We start from the raw sequence: 22162 nt of genomic DNA on the forward strand, positions 1-22162 counted from the left end.
GTCGAATCCCCCTCTTGTTGGTTTATATGACATAAAATATTTATCACTTTGCTAGTGTTCTCGTTCATGCACCTGCCTTTTATAAACCCACGTTGTTCTAAATGAATCAAATCAGTAAGAACTTCTTTCAATCTTTTGGCCACAATTTTAGAATAGATTTTAATATCCAAATTAATGAGAAATATTGGGCGATAGTTTGAAATAGAGGTGGGATCCTAATTAACCTTAGGTATTAGATTGATTATTGCTTGTAGTATTTCAGATGTAATGACATTATTAGTCATAAATTGATGGTATGTTCTTAATAATAAAGATGAAAGTAAATTTTCAAAAAAAAACAAAACAGCGGAGTACCCATCTGGCCCTGGTGATTTGTTCGATTTTAGTGATTTAATACAATTTTTTTTATGTCCAATAACAATATAGGTTTATTTAAAAAGTCTAATTTGGCAGGCGAGATTTTAGGAAGTTTAAGATTATTAAGAAACTTAGATATTTCGACTTTAGAAAATCTGTGATCTTCTAGATTATATAAAGATCTGTAATCGTCCCCAAAGGCCTGACTGATATGTCTGGGGGTTAAGAATTGTTTTCCCTTGACTACAATTTTTTTTATTATATCAACACTTCTTTTATTCTTTAACTTACTTATTAACATTTTACTAGATTGATTGGCAGCATGATATTATAAATAAATGTAATCTGGGTGCTAAAATTTTTTCCAAAAATTGCTTCACACTCTGGTGTAACCCCAAAACTCCACAAAAAAGAGAAAATTATGTGTGATAGTGAGTGGAGCAATTTCACCATATAAGAGACAAAAATAAAGATATATATATACAAACTGTTGTCGGTGTGTAATATATTTTCCAGTAGTATTGGTATATAAAAGGGAAGAAAAAAGACAATAATAGTGCAGATTGTCTACATAAAAAATGTAAACATATACATGTTGGAAAGTATCCTTTTAAGGAATACTAAGATGGAATTCCAATAGGAAAAAATGACATAAATTTATTGTCTGCCACATGCAGATAAACAATACATATAAACATAAAATATAGTAAAAGGAATAAAATATAGGGTGATAAGCCCCTTACTGGATTTGTTGGTGAGTATGGCACATATGTGGCAACTCACTATGAGAGCTCAATATATTGGGGTAGCAGGCTGCTGTGTCCGGCGTTCTCCTTATTCGGCTGCAGGAGTTTCTCCACGTGTGTTGCCGTGTACCGAAAAAACGCTATCAGGACTCCGTGGTCTGCAAGCAGCAAGCTCCTCCCCCTTTTCTGACGTCAACGCGTTTCGCCAATCCGCTTCCTCAGGACGTGCTCACATTCTCCATCTTGGTTGTGGGCTTAAGAAGGGCATCAGTCCTTCGTGATTGCTTGTTAGATTAACAAGTTTGGTTTTCAATTAAATCAAATGAAGTCCTTTAGCTTGATACTTGATAGTGCTTTAGTCTTTATATAAACCATTGGAAAGTCATACATAATAGAAAACAATTCTTTACTTACATAATAAACAACATTAATAAAAACATTTAGATTCAAAAGCATATTTGTTCATATTTATGTTAATCACAATTTAAAGCTATACTGACTAAAAAAGGAAAAAAAGATAAAAAGAGAGAACTATTAGTTGGCATATCATAAGGCATATCCTTATTCAAAATAGCAAGTGAATACACCATTTGATCTGAGAAAGAAAAGTGTCCCAGTGGGAAAAGTGCATAATAAAGTGCAATCACAAAGACTTTACGTCAATCCTTTACATCAAACACTTATACAGAAACATAATGTAAAAGCAGGGTAGGAATCAAATTGAGAGCATGGAGGTATAGGGAAAAATAATAATAGATAAAAAATTGGATAAAAATATTGAATAAAAGTATATAAATATTGTCTTATGAAAGGAGTATATATTCTTCTTAAAAAATAAATATATTAATTAAAAATAAATTATTCTTTTAAAAAATGACAGATTTCAAAATCATTATTCAAGCCGTGTGGAACCATAGTGTTTAAAGTAAAAATCCACTGCATTTCGGCTTTCCCTATTTTTTCCATAAAATCCCCACCTCTCCATGTTCTTGAAACTTGTTGGATTCCAATAAAATTTAATTGTGTAGGATCGGCCTGATGGTGTTGTGCAAAATGTAATGACACTTGATGCAGCGCATATTTCCTCTTTATGTTGTAGACATGTTCACCTATACGTGTGTGTAAAGATCTCGTAGTACGTCCTACATAATGTAGACCACAAGTACAGGTGAGCATGTATATAACGTTTTTGGAACTGCATGTTATACCCTCCTTAATTTTGTATTTGGTATTGTTAGCAGTAAAATCTTTAACATGTTGCTTTTTATTTCCTGTTTTATTGCATGCGCTGCAATGGCCACACCTATAAAAACCCTGCTGTTGATTTTAAAAATAGTTGTTCTGTTTATGTGGTTCATCTAAAACATTATTTACTAAAGTTTTTTTAAGATTAGGGACTCCTTTATGTATAATTTTGGGTACATCTGTTAAAATATCATTTAGAATAGGGTCATCCCTAAGTATTGACCAGTATTTCTTGATGATATTACATACTTTATAATTATGTCCTCCCGAAAACTGACATATAAATGGGACATTCAACATCGTTTTGTTTTCTTTCTTTTCCTTATACTGTAGGGTCTCATTTCTTTCTAGTTTGTCTACTTTTCTTTTAACTTCATTTAAAAAATCTTCCTTATATCCTCGTTCTTTGAAATCTTCTATAATCTTTTGACTTTGTTCTAGATAAATTTCTTCTTCTGTGCAATTTTGAATCTCAATGTTTTTATTAATGTTGTTTATTATGTAAGTAAAGAATTGTTTTCTATTATGTATGACTTTCCAATGGTTTATATAAAGACTAAAGCACTATCAAGTATCAAGCTAAAGGACTTCATTTGATTTAATTGAAAACCGAACTTGTTAATCTAACAAGCAATCACGAAGGACTGATGCCCTTCTTAAGCCCACAACCAAGATGGAGAATGTGAGCACGTCCTGAGGAAGCGGATTGGCGAAACGCGTTGACGTCAGAAAAGGGGGAGGAGCTTGCAGCTTGCAGACCACGGAGTCCTGGTAGCGTTTTTTCGGTACACGGCAACACACGTGGAGAAACTCCTGCAGCCGAATAAGGAGAACGCCGAACACAGCAGCCTGCTACCCCAATATATTGAGCTCTCATAGTGAGTTGCCACATATGTGCCATACTCACCAACAAATCCAGTAAGGGGCTTGTCACCCTATATTTTATTCCTTTTACTATATTTTATGTTTATATGTATTGTTTATCTGCATGTGGCAGACAATAAATTTATGTCATTTTTTCCTATTGGAATTCCATCTTAGTATTCCTTAAAAGGATACTTTCCAACATATATATGTTTACATTTTTTATGTAGACAATCTGCACTATTATTGTCTTTTTTCTTCCCTTTTATATACCAATACTACTGGAAAATATATTACACACCGACAACAGTTTGTATATATATATCTTTATTTTTGTCTCTTATATGGTGAAATTGCTCCACTCACTATCACACATGATACCCTTTTTGTTTTAAAATTAAGATGGCTTTTCGAGAATGATATTCAGTGGCCTATGTCGCTTTTTGTATCACAAAGCACGCAAAAATAAAGAATAAAAAAAAAAATTAAGATGGCTTTATTGATTTTTATGAGTGTCTGCTCCGCAATTTCCTTTCTCACTCTATTGATCTCTGTCAGGGTGAAGGGATCCAAGGTGACCTTGTGGCGTCTTTCTAAATTTGCTAAATTAATATATAAATTGCTCAGTGATTCTTCATGTTTCTTTTTTTTGTTTGAGTGCCTATTTTTATGAGTGTACCTCTTATATAAAGAGCAAAAAAACGAGGTGCAAGAGTATACTGAGAACGGACAGCAGCTGGAATAGTCTGTCCTTCAGTGCGTCCCCGCTCAGATCTCAAGCTGGTTTTAGCTCATCTTGTGCCATTACAGAGAGAACATATCTGAAGCAGTCGGGCAGTCCAGATCCGAAATGCCAGCAAGTTCCCTCTGCACGAGAGACACAGCAACCCCAGACGATCGTTTCAGCCTTGTTAGACATCATCAGTGAGGCGTAGCTGATATCTCTCTAGGCACCGTGAGCAAGGGGTCCACGTCTGGATTACCCTTTAAACATATGGAGAGCAAAAAAACGGGGCACATACCTCTTATATAACACTTCGAAGTACACCAAAAGGTCATATCAGAAACCTCGCCCCTGTTATTTTGATTAAAAAAAAGTCTTGAATGTGGGATGAAAGAGACAGAATGTTTTCGTTCTTACATAGCAGACTCTCATTAAGCAGCCAGTTATTCCTGAGTCCTGACCTTATGTTCTGCATTATTCTTATGAGAAACAAAAATGGGGAGTGGTCAGACCACGTTATTGAGCCTATTTTAGTATTTGTTACATAGCTCAATAAATTAGATCTTAACAAAAAGTAGTCTATGCGAGAATATGTTTGGTGCATTTGAGAAAAAAAAATGTATAGTCTCGCCCCTTTGGATTATTCACTCTCCAGCTGTCATAAAGTTGGTTACTATGTAAAACATTTTGCATTACTGTAGTTGACTTTAAGGTCTAAGAGTCTATCTTAAATGTAGGATTATTTCTATTGTCATATCATATTCATTGTCTATTATGCAGTTACAATCACCCCCTATTATTAATCTGCCTGCTACCCATTTGTCTATTCGGTTCATACATTTGTTTAAAAATCTTATAGGGAATTGATTTGTAGCGTACAAATTGGCCAATTGTATATAAAATATCATTAATTGTTGCAGTTAAAATTAGATAACGTCCATTCTCATCCATTTCCCAAAATTGTTCCTGAAATATAACTTTTTTTGACAGGATAATGGCCATCCCTCTCTTTTTTTGGGGGGGGTGGAGGTTTCCATATTTGCAGCGAATATATAGGGGTATTTAGAAAACCTCCCCAGCCCAGAAGCCTTCTCTTGCCAATGTGTTTCTTGAACCAGACTCCAGAGCTATATCCACATTATTTTCTTGCAAAAATTCGTATAGGTGACCACGTTTCTGGGGTGAATTCAGGCCCCTGGCATTTAAAGAGACTAAATTAATAGACATAATATTTACTGACTGTTACACATTTAAGTACATTGACTCCATCCACCCCCCCACCGCAGGACCTTCTCCAAACATACCACAAACCATGCATTTAACTTGATCTTCCACCGACACATACTCGAGGGATAGCCGATAAAGATCCGTACCTCACACCTGAAGCACGAGTAGTTCTAATACATTTTGAGTCCGTGCTTAAACCTGCTGCCACCGCAGTACGAAAGAAGGCCCAGCAAGAGGAGGAGGCCACACGATAATTTTCTCTGTTAATATTTACAAGCTAAAGAAGCTCAACGTCTGCACAAAGCCATAAATTAACAACTCTATGGAAGAACCTGCACCAGCGCCTGGCACAAGCTCCACTACCACCTACCCTCGAGATGAAGGTGAGAGGGATAGGGGAGCGAGCTGCCCTGGGCACTCCACGCATCCAGGCAACTCTTACACCAAATAACTGTGGTTGATGTCTCCAATAACCACAAAAAGCACACGGTACCGCAATATACAGCTTAGCAGTGTAACCACTCGGTCGGTACACTCGGTCACATCAGACCCCTGGGAACAAGCCGCAATGAGTGAATCATGAACAGGAGGAACACCAGAATTATACACCGCTAAATGATATTTGCTTGAATGCGTGAAGACCACTCTCCAATCAACGTGTTTCGCCCGTTCACTGCGGGATTTTTCAAGATAAAGAGGTGCTAGCACTGGGCAGCACTTATATATGCCCCATTCATAGTTCGTGCCTTCTTAAAGACATAATCATCATTGCTCATATCATGGCAGAACTTTTCATGTATCTTTGATTATTAATGATCAAATTATTATTATTATAATTACTATTATTAAATGGCAAAAATATAAGAAGTGTAAAAGTACATATTGCTTCTCATTATAATGCATATAATTAATTATCATTATTTGGTATTTATGTAGTGCAGACAGCTGCATAGCTGCACAGTAGAAGAAATAGCCCATTGTACAGTGTTGCAGAATTTGTAGGTGCTACATAAATTATAATAATAATCAATGAGTGCACATTTGATTTAAAGTGCTATGCGGTACTAATTTAAAAACAGTATGACAATATAGACATCAAGTGAACACCTCATTGACATATGTTTCCATACTTATAGCAATGAAATCCATTATACAAAAGTATATTTAAAATAAGATCAGTGTAAATAGAGATATTTTGCATTAATAGAGCTTTTTAAAATCACATAAACACATAAAGCATTTGCCCGGTGTGCCTGATGGCCAGTCCGGGCCTGGAGGTGGGCCTCCATAGATCGAATTTATTGTTACAGCACATCCCAAAGATGCTCAATCAGATTGATATCTGGAGAATTTGAAGGCCAAGGCAACACCTTAAACTCTTTGTAATGTTCCTCAAACCATTCCTAATCAATTTTTGCAGAGTGGCAGGGTTAATTATTACGCATAAATACATCACTGCTATCAGAGAAAGCCATGGCCATGAAGGTGCGCTCGTTGTCTGCAACAATCTCTGTGAAGGTGGTGCATATCAGAGTAACATCCACATGAATGCCAGTACCCAATATTTTCGCAGCAGAACATTGCCGTCTGCCTTCTTCCAATAGTGCATCCTTCTGCCATCTCTTTCCCAAGTGAACGATGCACACACACCAGGCCATCCACTTGATCTAAATGAACATGTGATCCGAGAGACTGGGCAAACTTCTTCAACAGCTCTAACTTCCAGTTTTGATGCTCACGTCCCGATTAAAGGTGTTTTCTGCGTTGGCAGGAGTTATCATGGTCACTCTGACCAGTCTGCGACTACGCAGCCCCATACTCAGACAACTGTGTTGCACTGTGAGTTCTGACACCTTTCTAAGGTGGCCAGCATTAAGCATTTCAGTAATTTGAGATACAGGAGCTCTGTGTGATCGGAGCAGATGGGCTCACCTTCACTCCCTACGCGCATCAAAAAGTCTTGGGCGCCCATGACCCTGACCCCAGTTCACCAGTTATCCTTCCTCGCACCACTTTTGATAGCTACAAACCACTGCATACTGGAGCACCACCAAGACTTGCCGTTTTGGAGATGCTGTGACCAATTTGTCTAGCTATCACTGTTTGGCCCTGGTCAAAGTCGCGCATATCTTTTCGCTTGCTCATTTTTCCTGCTTCCAACACATGAAATTCAATAACTCACTGTTCACTTACAGCCTAATATATCCCATCCTTTGAGAGGTGGCATTATAACAATATACTCAATGTTATTCACTTCACCTATCAGTGGTTTTAATGTTGTGGCTGATCATTATAACTTTGCATCAAAACTGTTTCGTAATCTAACTCACCTCATGCAAATAGATATATAAAAAGACTGTATGATTTAATAATGGTGGATACGTTTTTTAAAAAAAAATTTAGAAGTCATAAAAGATCGAAAAACAACAATAAACAAAGGATGTTAAAAAATAAATAATAAACTATCAAAAATATGTAAATAAAAAGCAGCACGTACAATTTATATTGTTTTTTCTTAACATTTGTTATTATTTTTACCTACTTGCTGTCCCACTTTTGTCACAATGGAAATATTCGTTACTAAACACACAGAAAGCAAAGAATAACTAGATACACAGACACAGCAAAGAATAACTAGATACATGGACACAGCAAAGAATAACTAGATACACACAGACAGCAAAGAATAACTAGATACACAGACAGCAAAGAATAACTAGATACAAAGACAGAAAAGAATAACTAGATAGACAGACAGCAAAGAATAACTAGATACACAGACAGCAAAGAATAACCAGATACAGAGACAGCAAAGAATAACTAGATACACAGACCGCAAAGAATAACCAGATACAGAGACAGCAAAGAATAGCTAGATACAGACACAGCAAAGAATAACTAGATACACACAGACACAGCAAAGAATAACTAGATACACACAGACACAGCAAAGAATAACTAGATACAGAGACAGCAAAGAATAACTAGATACACAGACACAGCAAAGAATAACTAGATACACAGACAGCAAAGAATAACTAGATACAGAGACAGCAAAGAATAACTAGATACACAGACAGCAAATAATAACTAGATACACAGACAGCAAAGAATAACTAGATACAGACACAGCAAAGCATAACTAGATACACAGACAGCAAAGACTAACTAGATACACAGACAGCAAAGAATAACTAGATACAGACACAGCAAAGAATAACTAGATACACAGACAGCAAAGAATAACTAGATACACAGACACAGCAAAGAATAACTAGATACACAGACAGCAAAGAATAACTAGATACACAGACAGCAAAGACTAACTAGATACACAGACAGCAAAGAATAACTAGATACACAGGCAGCAAAGAATAACTAGATACAGACACAGCAAAGAATAACTAGATACAGACACAGCAAAGAATAACTAGATACACAGACAGCAAAGAATAACTAGATACACAGACACAGCAAAGAATAACTAGATACACAGACAGCAAAGAATAACTAGATACAGACACAGCAAAGAATAACTAGATACACAGACAGCAAAGAATAACTAGATACACAGACAGCAAAGAATAACTAGATACAGAGACAGCAAAGAATAACTAGATACAGAGACAGCAAAGAATAACTAGATACAGACACAGCAAAGAATAACTAGATACGCAGACAGCAAAGAATAACTAGACACACAGACACAGCAAAGAATAACTAGATACAGACACAGCAAAGAATAACTAGATACAGAGACAGCAAAGAATAACTAGATACAGACACAGCAAAGAATAACTAGATACAGACACAGCAAAGAATAACTAGATACACAGACAGCAAATAATAACTAGATACAGACACAGCAAAGAATAACTAGACACACAGACACAGCAAAGAATAACTAGATACAGACACAGCAAAGAATGACTAGATACACAGACACAGCAAAGAATAACTAGATACACAGACAGCAAAGAATAACTAGATACAGACACAGCAAAGAATAACTAGATACACAGACAGCAAATAATAACTAGATACAGACACAGCAAAGAATAACTAGATACACAGACAGCAAAGAATAACTAGATACAGAGACAGCAAAGAATAACTAGATACAGACACAGCAAAGAATAACTAGATACACAGACAGCAAATAATAACTAGATACAGACACAGCAAAGAATAACTAGATACACAGACAGCAAAGAATAACTAGATACAGAGACAGCAAAGAATAACTAGATACAGACACAGCAAAGAATAACTAGATACACAGACAGCAAATAATAACTAGATACAGACACAGCAAAGAATAACTAGATACACAGACAGCAAAGAATAACTAGATACAAAGACAGCAAAGAATAACTAGATACACAGACAGCAAAGAATATCTAGATACAAAGACAGCAAAGAATAACTAGATACAGACACAGCAAAGAATAACTAGATACACAGACAGCAAATAATAACTAGATACAGACACAGCAAAGAATAACTAGATACACAGACAGCAAAGAATAACTAGATACACAGACAGCAAAGAATAACTAGATACAGAGACAGCAAAGAATAACTAGATACAGACACAGCAAAGAATAACTAGATACACAGACAGCAAATAATAACTAGATACAGACACAGCAAAGAATAACTAGATACAGACACAGCAAAGAATAACTAGATACACAGACAGCAAAGAATAACTAGATACAAAGACAGCAAAGAATAACTAGATACACAGACAGCAAAGAATAACTAGATACACAGACAGCAAAGAATAACTAGATACAGAGACAGCAAAGAATAACTAGACACAGAGACAGCAAAGCATAACTAGATAGACAGACAGCACAGAATAACCAGATACAGAGACAGCAAAGAATAACTAGATACACAGACAGCAAAGAATAACTAGATACACCGACAGCAAAGAATAACTAGATACACAGACACAGCAAAGAATAACTAGACACACAGACAGCAAAGAATAACTAGATACACAGACAGCTAAGAATAACTAGATACAGAGACAGCAAAGAATAACTAGATACACAGACACAGCAAAGAATAACTAGATACAGAGACAGCAAAGAATAACTAGATACACAGACAGCAAATAATAACTAGATACAGACACAGCAAAGAATAACTAGATACACAGACAGCAAAGAATAACTAGATACACAGACAGCAAAGAATAACTAGATACAGAGACAGCAAAGAATAACTAGATACAGACACAGCAAAGAATAACTAGATACACAGACAGCAAATAATAACTAGATACAGACACAGCAAAGAATAACTAGATACACAGACAGCAAAGAATAACTAGATACAAAGACAGCAAAGAATAACTAGATACACAGACAGCAAAGAATAACTAGATACAAAGACAGCAAAGAATAACTAGATACACAGACAGCAAAGAATAACTAGATACACAGACAGCAAAGAATAACTAGATACAGAGACAGCAAAGAATAACTAGACACAGAGACAGCAAAGCATAACTAGATAGACCGACAGCACAGAATAACCAGATACAGAGACAGCAAAGAATAACTAGATACACAGACAGCAAAGAATAACTAGATACACCGATAGCAAAGAATAACTAGATACACAGACACAGCAAAGAATAACTAGACACACAGACAGCAAAGAATAACTAGATACACAGACAGCTAAGAATAACTAGATACAGAGACAGCAAAGAATAACTAGATACACAGACACAGCAAAGAATAACTAGATACAGAGACAGCAAAGAATAACTAGATACACAGACAGCAAAGAATAACTAGATACAGAGACAGCAAAGAATAACTAGATACACAGACACAGCAAAGAATAACTAGATACAGACACAGCACAGAATAACCAGATACAGAGACAGCAAAGAATAACTAGATACAAAGACATCAAAGAATAACTAGATACACAGACAGCAAAGAATAACTAGATACACAGACAGCAAAGAATAACTAGATACACAGATAGCAAAGAATAACTAGATACACAGACACAGCAAAGAATAACTAGATACAGAGACAGCAAAGAATAACTAGATACACAGACAGCAAATAATAACTAGATACACAGACAGCAAATAATAACTAGATACACAGACAGCGTTAATGCAGAATTCAAGATCAAAACATGTTTCCCAGCACTGGCTGTTTGTGGGTTGTTTCTTAAGAAAACAATATTGCGACAACTGGAAGGGGAAAATAAAACGGTTGCAAGATATATAAATGCAGTCCATGGGCTGTATGTCCTGGAGACTGAATCACTGAGTGACCATGGACGGCTTTCTGAAGATTATCCTTACACTTGGAGTGAGCTCAGTGGTAACCGCTGCTTATCTACCCACAATTCCTGAGACTAATCAGAACATATCAGCCCTGGCAATGGCCTGCATTGACTACTACAACAAGGGATCCAGTGAGGACTCAATCTTCCAGCTAGATGGCACCAAACATGGAACATTAATAGTAAGTATCGTGACTGGTCTATAGTATACACTGCACCATACAATCTACTAATGCTGTAACAAAGTAACAGAGACAAATAGGAAGAGACAGAGACAAAGACACGCAGACAAATAAAGACACAGAAAAATAGACAAATACAGAGAATGACACAGGTAGCGAGTGCAAATAGGTAGATAGATAAACAGACAGATATAGAAAGAGAGTGACAGATAAATTCAAACCACTAATTCAGAGGAAACATTGAACATTTGTCTCGGCAATAAATCAGGTTATTAGATGGAATTAACCAGCGACAGTACATTTATTGAGATTATTCAGGCTATATCGGTGCCGCTGGCTGAACCTTAGAATAACGTTATTGTAGATTTTGTCTGAGTGCAGTATGTATACAATAACCATGTAATTATTGTATTTATTAGATACTTAGCAGGATATTTATCATTACATGTGACCTGCGTACTCAGCCTACTAGTCCAGATTCTTCATTTATTTCATGAATAGGACAAAGATCCGACCTTCCAACAGCTCACTTTCATAATAAAGGAGACACGGTGTAAGAAATCAGAGGAAAACATCAACAAGCCGTGTGCTTTCAAAGAGGACGGAGTAAGTTACCTGCTCTTATTATCAACACTTAAAAATCACCGAAACTCTGTTAATAACTCAAAACGGTGTGATTCTACGAGGGATAAAAAACAGTGGAGATAAATCCACTATTTCAAGATATAAGTAGTTTTATTAAAAAAAAAATACTTATCTTGTTTAAAATATACTAAAAACCAAAAATATTAACAAAACCATATTTATGTATAAATGATTATAGAATATAATGATAATATAACTTATAGAAATAGATTGTTAACATACATTCCCAAATACAATCAGAAGAAAAGAAATGATAATTGTTATAAGTAAACATTTCTAAGCAGGGCTCTTGTTCCCATATGCCAAAATTAGTTTTTTAATTAATTCTTGTATGTGTTTTTAACTATTCTGCAGCCCTGCAGAATATCTTAATAACGATAATATTAATAAATAGAAGGGTCAAACTTGTTTATTTGTCCTGAACTTACAAAAAAATTTACAGGCCATGTAGATAGTTCTCCAAATGATAAATATACACATACATACACACATATAGTACACACATACAGTATCTCATGAAAGTGAGTACACCCCTCACATTTTTGTAAATATTTTATTATATATTTTCATGTGACAACACTGAAGAAATTACACTCTGCTACAACATAAAGTAGTAAGTGTACAGCCTGTATAACAGTGTAAATTTGCTGCCCCCCAAAATTACTCAACACACAGCCATTAATGTCTAAACCGGCAACAAAAGTGAGTACACCCCTAAGTGAAAATTTACAAATTGGGCCCAAAGTGTCAATATTTTATGTGGCCACCATTATTTTCCAGCACTGTCTTAACCCTCATGGGCATGGAGTTCACCAGAGCTTCACAGGTTTCCACTGGAGTCCTCTTCCACTCCTCCATGACGACATCATGGAGCTGGTGGATGTTAGAGACCTTGCGCTCCCCCACCTTCCATTTGAGGATGCCCCACAGATGCACAATAGGGTTCAGGTCTGGAGACATGCTTGGCCAGTCCATCATCTTTACCTTCAGCTTCTTTAGCAAGGCAGTGGTGGTTTTGGAGGTGTGTTTGGGGTCGTTATCATGTTGGAATACTGCCCTGTGGCCCAGTGTCCGGAGGGAGGGGATCATGCTCTGCTTCAGTATGTCACAGTACATAGAAACATAGAAACATAAAATGTGACGGCAGATAAGAACCATTCGGCCCATCTAGTCTGCCCAGTTTTCTAAATACTTTCATTAGTCCCTGGCCTTATCTTATAGTTAGGATAGCCTTATGCCTACCCCACGCATGCTTAAACTCCTTTACTGTGTTAACCTCTACCACTTCAGCTGGAAGGCTATTCCATGCATCCACTACCCTCTCAGTAAAGTAATACTTCCTGATATTATTTTTAAACCTTTGTCCCTCTAATTTAAGACCTCTTGTTGTGGTAGTTTTTCTTCTTTTAAATATAGTCTCCTCCTTTACTGTGTTGATTCCCTTTATGTATTTAAATGTTTCTATCATATCCCCCCTGTCTCGTCTTTCCACCAAGCTATACATGTTAAGATCCTTTAACCTTTCCTGGTAAGTTTTATCCTGCAATCCATGAACCAGTTTAGTAGCCCTTCTTTGAACTCTCTCTAAGGTATCAATATCCTTCTGAAGATAGGGTCTCCAGTACTGTGTACAGTACTCCAAGTGAGGTCTCACCAGTGTTCTGTACAATGGCATGAGCACTTCCCTCTTTCTACTGCTAATACTTCTCCCTATACAACCAAGCATTCCGCTAGCATTTCCTGCTGCTCTATTACATTGTCTGCCTACCTTTAAGTCATCAGAAATAATCACCCCTACATCCCTTTCCTCAGATGTTGAGGTTAGGACTCTATCAAATATTCTGTACTCTGCCCTTGGGTTTTTACGTCCAAGATGCATTATCTTGCACTTATCCACATTAAATGTCAGTTGCCACAACTCTGACCATTTTTATAGTTTACCTAAATCATTTTCCATTTGGCTTATCCCTCCTGGAACATCAACCCTCTTACATATCTTAGTATCATCCGCAAAAAGACACACCTTACCATCAAGACCTTCTGCAATATCACTAATAAAAATATTAAAGAGAATGGGTCCAAGTACAGATCCCTGAGGTACCCCACTGGTGACAAGCCCAAGCTTCGAATATACTCCATTGACTACAACCCTCTGTTGCCTGTCACTCAGCCACTGCCTTACCCATTCAACAATATTGTAATCCAAACTCAAAGATTGTAGTTTATTGATAAGCCTTCTACATGTTGGCATTCATGGTTCTCTCAATGAACTGTAGCTCCCCAGTGCCAGCAGCACTTATGCAGGCCCCAACCTTGACACTCCCACCACCATGCTTGACTGTAGGCAAGACTTGTCTTTGTACTCCTCACCTGGTTGCCGCCATACACGCTTGACACCATCTGAACCAAATAAGTTTATCTTGGTCTCATCGGACCACAGGACATGGTTCCAGTAATCCATGTCCTTCGCCTGCTTCTCTTCAGCAAACTGTTTGTGGGCTTTCTTGTGCATCATCTTTAGCAGAGGCTTCCTTCTGGGATGACAGCCATGCAGACCAATTTGATGCCGTGTGCGGCGTATGGTCTGAGCACTGACAGGCTGTACCCCCACCCCTTCAACCTCTGCAGCAATGCTGGCAGCACTCATACTTCTATTTCCCAAGACAACCTCTGGATATGACGCTGAGCACGTGCACTCAACTTCTTTGGTCAAGTGAACCTGTCCTGTGAAACCTCTATATGGTCTTGCCCACCCTGCTGCAGCTCATTTTCAGGGTCTTGGCAATCTTCTTATAGCCTAGGCCATCTTTATGTAGAGCAACTATTCTTTTTTTCAGATCCTCAGAGAGTTCTTTGCCATGAGGTGCCATGCTGAACTTCCAGAGACCAGTATGAGAGAGTGTGAGAGCGATAACACCAAATTTAACACACCTGCTCCCCATTCACATCTGAGACCTTGTAACACTAACGAGTCACATGACACCAGGGAGGGAAAATTGCTAATTGGGCCCAATTTGGACATTTTCACTTACTGGTGTACTCACTTTTGTTGCCAACGGTTTAGACATTAATCCCTTCAGGACGGAGTCAATAGTACACGTTCTGATCAAAACAAAATGTAAACAAAAACTGGAATTTACGCTATATGTCTGTTCAACCGTAAATCACCTCTTTCATATTATGTGCACCCACACATATCATTTTGTTAAGGAGAAACAGGGCTTTAATTTCTCATGAACTATTCATATATATAACATCATTTATTATGAATAAAATAAAAAAAAATGTAAGAAATTTAAAAATGTAAAAAAAATTGTAGTTCTGCCTCACATTTTAGCTGTAAATGTCATAATACTGTTAGCTTTTACTGCACAAAAAGCACATATTTGGATTCAAAAAAGTCTCACAAGTACAGCAGTAGCCCCCATTAACAGTTTTTACGGTGTTTTGGAAAGTTACAGGGTTAAATGTAGCACATTCCATTTTTTAGTTTTTTTACATTGAAATTTGCCAGATTAGTAATGTTACCTTTGAGACCGTGTGGTAGCCCAGGAATGAGAATTACCCCATTATGGCAAACCATTTGCAAAAGTATACAAACCAAGGTATTGCAAGTGGGGTATGTCCAGTCTTTTGTAGTAGCCACTTAGTCACAAACACTGGCCAAGTTAGCATTCATATTTGTTTTTGTGTGAAAAAAGCAAAAAACAAATATTTGGCCAGTGTTTGTGACTAAGTGGCTACTAAAAATGACCGGACATTCCCCATTTGCAATACCTTGGTATGCCATCATGGGGGTAATTCTTATTCCTGGGCTACCATACGGTCTCAAAGGCAACGTAACCAATCTTTTGAAGGATTTGGAAATTGTTACAGACAACAAACTAGGCCACAAGGTGCAATGTCAATCAGCAGTGGCTAAGGCCAGTAAGGTTTTGTCATGTATAAATAGGGGCATTAATTCTCGGCATGAGAATATAATTTTGCCTCTTTATAAATAACTGTCAAGACCACATCTTGAATATGCTGTGCAATTTTGGGTACCTGTCTAAAGAAGGATATTATGGCAAAGGGCCGCCAACAGGTGGTGGCAACCATGACAGTTGTCACAGGCCCGGCGGTCCTGGGGAGCCCGGGCCCCACACCCCTCTATTAATTTAAGTTATCAACGGATTATGCGCAGTGAAGGAGCATTGATCCTTCGCTCTGCGGAATCCATCAATAGCCAAAAGGAGTAGCAGCGAGAAATGAGGTGGGGGGGAGGAGGGGCCCCGGAGTCCTATCAGATTTCCCTATTCGTCAAAATGCCCTTACCCGTAGGGAAATATGATAGAACACCGGTGTTCTATTAGATTTTGGGCCCCCTTCCTGGAGCTAGCAGGGAGATCAGGGATATCTTCCTGCCTGCTCTTAATTATGGAATCACTGGTGGCCCGGTGGGCTGCTGGTGGACTCCCTGGTGGTCTGGTGGGCTGCTGGTGGACTCTCTGGTGGTCCAGTGTGTTGTTGGAGCAGCCGCACTCCCTCACGGTTTCGGCGCATACCTCCTCAGATACACACTGAAACACATACAGATACACAGATATACACACTGACACACTTGCTGATACAGACAAATAATCTGACGCAGATACAGACAAACAGATACACAACCTGACACACATGCAGATGCTCATACACACAGGTATACATACTGACTACATATAGATACTACAGATACACATACTGATAACATACAGATACACACATAAAGATGCACCCACACATACAGATACACAGACACATATACTGTCAGACATATGAACACAGACACATACACTGGTAGACATATTGATGCATACACTGACAGACATACTGACACACACATACACTGACAGGCATACTGGCACACACACATACACTGACAGACATACCTCCTTCTTCTCCCTCCCGCACGACTCCTCTCTTTATGGAAGGAAATGACTCGCGGCTGTCACTTCCTCCCAGATGGCTGCCGAAAAGCAAGGGGCAGGTCGCACTATTTTTAGAGCGTGACCGGGCACCTGCTAAAAACAAGCCCAATGGGTGGACCTAAGTGCATGGGCCACCTGGTGGGCCTACTTAGTGTGTGGGGCCCTGGCTGTCGGCAATGGGAGGAGGGGGGGGGCGATTCTTGAGGGCAGCGGGGCCCACATGGCAGCTGCTTCGGGTCCCCTGAAGTCACTGTGCCCGGGCCAGCTGCCCTGTTTGCCCCGCATTAAAGAATGCCCTGCTGATGGCACTAGAAAGAGTGCAGAGGCGGACTACAAAATTAATAAAAGGAATGGAACAATTTGGCTAAATAGAAAGGTTAACAAATTTAAACCTCTTTAATTTAGAAAACCTGTGCCTCAGAGGGAATATAATAACATTATACAAATATATACTGGGCCAATACAAACAATTGTGTGGAAATCTATTCACAAACAGGACTATACATAGGACACGAGGTCATGAGATTTAGACTGGAAGAAAGAACATTTAGCCTAAGGCAAAAGAATGTGGAATTCTCTGTCTGAAGAAGTGATTCTATCAGGATCTGTACAGATCCAGCAACTACATGTATACTGGCAAAAACATAATATTCAATTATATCATTTTTATTTGTAGGGTAATAGCTAGGGGTCCAGAAGGATTTTTTTTTCTAGTTTGTTGCAAAATTGGAAGTGTTTTAAACTGTTTTTTTTTGCCTTCTTTTGAATCAACAGCAAAAAACTGATGTGAGGAAGGCTGAACTTGATGGACACATGATGCTGACTGGCCGGTGCAGTGTTTTGCTCCACCACATTTCCTTGGCTGAGATCATCAGAATTGACGATCACAACCAATCCAATGTTTTCCTGTAGTAAAGCATTGGATTGGTTTAGATTGGGTTAGATCATCAATTCTGATAATCTTAGCCCAGGAGGATGGGCGGGAGGGGGTGGGGTGGAGTCAAGAGCCAGCTCCAGCAGACCCTCAAGGTGCTGGAATAAAGGTGAGTTTATTACCTTTTTATGGGGGGCAAGAGGAGGCTGGCCACCTAAATAGTTTTTTTTAACACTAAATGTTTATTTACATTACATTTGTATTCCTGACTCTATAGTGTTCATTTAATATACCCTAAACTGGTTTTGTTTTACTTTGTTCATTTTCAGTTTTTTCATTTGATTTTTTTTAACATAGTACTTGTTGAGAATGCATTTCTTTGAATATTTTGTTTACCAGCTGACCCCTTATTCAGTTTCAATTACATAATTTCCATATTTGTAATATTCACAAAATATATAAAGAAATAAAGTATACAGTGGAAACATAACCAGGAAAACAAAATACCCTAAATCAGGGGGTGCCCAAAAGGTAGATCCCCAGATGTTGTAGAACTTCAATTCCCTAAAGCTTTGCTTGCCTTTAGAATGCCTTTACAACGGCAAAGCATAATGGAAGCTGTAGTTTTAAAACATATGTGGATCTACCTTTTGGGCACCCCTGTCCTAAATCATCCTATTGGGAAGCTCTTCATGTCTCAGTCCCTGCCCTGTCCTTGTATTTACTGTGTTATAACTGTGTCTCCAACATAGGTGGTAAAGCAGTGCACAGCATCCATTTTCCCTGGAGACGGAGACAGGAAAATTCTTGTTACCTGCGACACTTTGTATCAAAACGTAAGTTTCTGTTACATAAAACGAAGTTTAGTTAGGATGATTGGAGCTTGGTTTAGTTAGGATGATTGATGCTTGGTATAGTTAGGATGATTGATGCTTGGTTTAGTTAGGATGATTGGTGTTTGGTTTAGTTAGGATGATTGGTGCTTGGTTTAGTTAGGATGATTGGAGCTTGGTTTAGTTAGGATGACTGGAGCTTGGTTTAGTTAGGATGATTGGAGCTTGGTTTAGTTAGGATGATTGGAGCTTGGTTTAGTTAGGATGATTAGAGCTTGGTTTAGTTAGGATGATTGATGCTTGGTTTAGTTAGGATGATTGGTGCTTGGTTTAGTTAGGATGATTGGAGCTTGGTTTAGTTAGGATGACTGGTGTTTGGTTTAGTTAGGATGACTGGTGTTTGGTTTAGTTAGGATGATTGATGCTTGGTTTAGTTAGGATGATTGGTGTTTGGTTTAGTTAGGATGATTGGAGCTTGGTTTAGTTAGGATGATTGGAGCTTGGTATAGTTAGGATGATTGGAGCTTGGTTTAGTTAGGGTGATTGGAGCTTGGTTTAGTTAGGATGATTGGTGCTTGGTTTAGTTAGGATGATTGATGCTTGGTTTAGTTAGGATGATTGATGCTTGGTTTAGTTAGGATGATTGGTGCTTGGTTTAGTTAGGATGAGTGGTGCTTGGTTTAGTTAGGGTGATTGGAGCTTGGTTTAGTTAGGATGATTGGTGCTTGGTATAGTTAGGATGATTGGTGTTTGGTTTAGTTAGGATGATTGAGGCTTGGTTTAGTTAGGATGATTGATGCTTGGTTTAGTTAGAATGATTGATGCTTGGTTTAGTTAGGATGATTGGAGCTTGGTTTAGTTAGGATGATTGGAGCTTGGTTTAGTTAGGATGATTGGAGCTTGGTTAGTTAGGATGATTGGAGCTTGGTTTAGTTAGGATGATTGGTTTAGTTAGGATGATTGGTGCTTGGTTTAGTTAGGATGAGTGGTGCTTGGTATAGTTAGGATGATTGGTGTTTGGTTTAGTTAGGATGATTGATGCTTGGTTTAGTTAGGATGATTGATGCTTGGTTTAGTTAGGATGATTGGAGCTTGGTTTAGTTAGGATGATTGGTGTTTGGTTTAGTTAGGATGAGTGGTGCTTGGTTAGTTAGGATGATTGGAGCTTGGTTTAGTTAGGATGATTGGAGCTTGGTTTAGTTAGGATGATTGGAGCTTGGTTAGTTAGGATGATTGGAGCTTGGTTTAGTTAGGATGATTGATGCTTGGTTTAGTTAGGATGATTGGTGCTTGGTTTAGTTAGGATGATTGGTGCTTGGTTTAGTTAGGATGATTGGAGCTTGGTTTATAGATTATACACTTTGCCTTGTACTTTAATTTACTACTTTTTTTTTTTAAGTTTAGTTTTTATACCTTAATTGTTAGTAATTTGGCAGTAGGAAACTGATTACTGTCTAGTATTTTACCAGGCATAGTCTGCTATTTACAATGCATTTTTCCAGGGGAATTCATGGCTGAGCCTGATGAGAGTTATACCAAAAGTTTGATTTATTGATTGATTGGTGGTAATAGGCCATTTAACAGTCTCAGTACATTTCCCGTAGCCAAGGCAGATCCAGAATCTGGGAGAGTTATTTGTGACGCAAAATCTAAATTTTACTCACCGTAAATTCATTTTTCCTTAGTACAAGCGTCAGTCATAACAAGTGGGAAGTAGTTGCCCACTGAAAAACAGGTAGCACTGAAAGGTTAAAACAACAGGACAGGTAGCACTGAAAAGGTTAAAACAACAAAATGCAGTCCCCACCCCCAGTCTCCTCCCCTCCCAGCCTTATAAAGGGCATCTCCACCCTGAGCTCCCCAGTATACAGCAAGCTGAGAGAAGGAAATAGGTTTACACTTTTATTTCTTCATTTATTCATTTTTTATAGTATAAAGGGAGGGAAAGTATGACTGCTGCTTGGACTAAGGAAAAATAAATTTACGTGAGTCCTAAACGTCCAAGCGGCAGTCATAACAAGTGGGATGATATAGCAAGATAAAAACACAGGGCGGGAACTATTTCACCTAGAGAACCCACCCTACAGGAGCCTGTGGATTATGGCTCCTGAACCAGAAAGTACACCATCCCCAGCTGATGGCACTGCCTACTGGAGTAATTCTGGAACACCACCTGTATTAAACTGTAAGTTACAACCTGATTCGTATCTGCGGGGTAAGAAAATACACACAGTTAGTAATCAGCTCTTCCAGAGCTCAAATCCAATGTGACATGCAACACTTTTCATTGAAATATGCAAATAAATGGAAATAAACAGTTATACAGACATTAGGCAAGATTTGGAGGAATCATATACTCTCTCCAGTTTTCAGAATAGAGAAAAGGGGAATTGCTCATTATCCATATATTCACTGGTGGCATACAAGGTGTTTGGTTTAGTGTATTTTGTCACTTATACAGACAAATATATACATATATATATAAAAAAAATGATATATGCCATAAAATAGGGTGATTAATATAGCCCAGTACCAAAGAGAAAATAGGAAAAACTGATATAAATCCCTATCAGTGATTAACATGCAGGCTAATAAGACAAAAATAACCACTAATTAAACCCTTAGTGTGGCCAGGTTGTAGAGGTCTTCTCAACATTAGGAAGATAAATGTTAAACCTAGTAAGAGCCCCCTAATATCAAAAGTAAGAACACAGATATAGGTAAAGAATAGACCCAGAAGTGGATTGTGAGTTTGTGGTTAAAAATTAGGATGAGAGGGAATAAACGCATTTGGAGGCGTTAAAGTCTGGAAGAATTTTGCAGATCTCAATTTTAGAGAGAAGTGTAATAAAAACTTAACGTAGCAAGCTTATTACAGTCCTGATATAAAAATGTGTGCAGTACACCGAATACCGTACACCATGGCTTAATCTTTGGAAATCACTTTTGAAAAAGATGAATGGAAAGCTGCAAGATATCTCTGCACATGGGTAATGTGATATAAGCAGAAACAAATATAGGATTCAACTAAATTAAATCCTACATATATGCATATACATTTTAGAAGTAAAAAATAAAATAAAAAAATGCATATATCTCAAACTCTACACCTCTGGACCTGAAGTATGAAGTAGATAAAATCAAACCAACAGTTGGTTTACACCCAATGTGTGGACTCCTCCAAGTGCC

At 37.9% G+C, this 22162-nt stretch overlaps 1 protein-coding gene across 2 annotated transcripts in view; it reads left to right on the forward strand.

The window, feature by feature from the left end:
* LOC134608186 (cathelicidin-related peptide Oh-Cath-like) overlaps positions 1-22162 on the forward strand; it is a 65168-nt gene that overhangs the window by 14993 nt on the left and 28013 nt on the right. For both annotated transcript variants that reach the window (XM_063450851.1, XM_063450850.1), the window contains exons 4-5: positions 12171-12275; positions 18893-18976. In XM_063450851.1, the coding sequence (XP_063306921.1) occupies positions 12171-12275; positions 18893-18976 (189 nt within the window). The remainder of the gene's footprint in view (positions 1-12170; positions 12276-18892; positions 18977-22162) is intronic.

Source organism: Pelobates fuscus, chromosome 4 (assembly GCF_036172605.1).
Source record: "Pelobates fuscus isolate aPelFus1 chromosome 4, aPelFus1.pri, whole genome shotgun sequence".
Classification (NCBI taxonomy): Eukaryota; Metazoa; Chordata; class Amphibia; order Anura; family Pelobatidae; genus Pelobates; species Pelobates fuscus.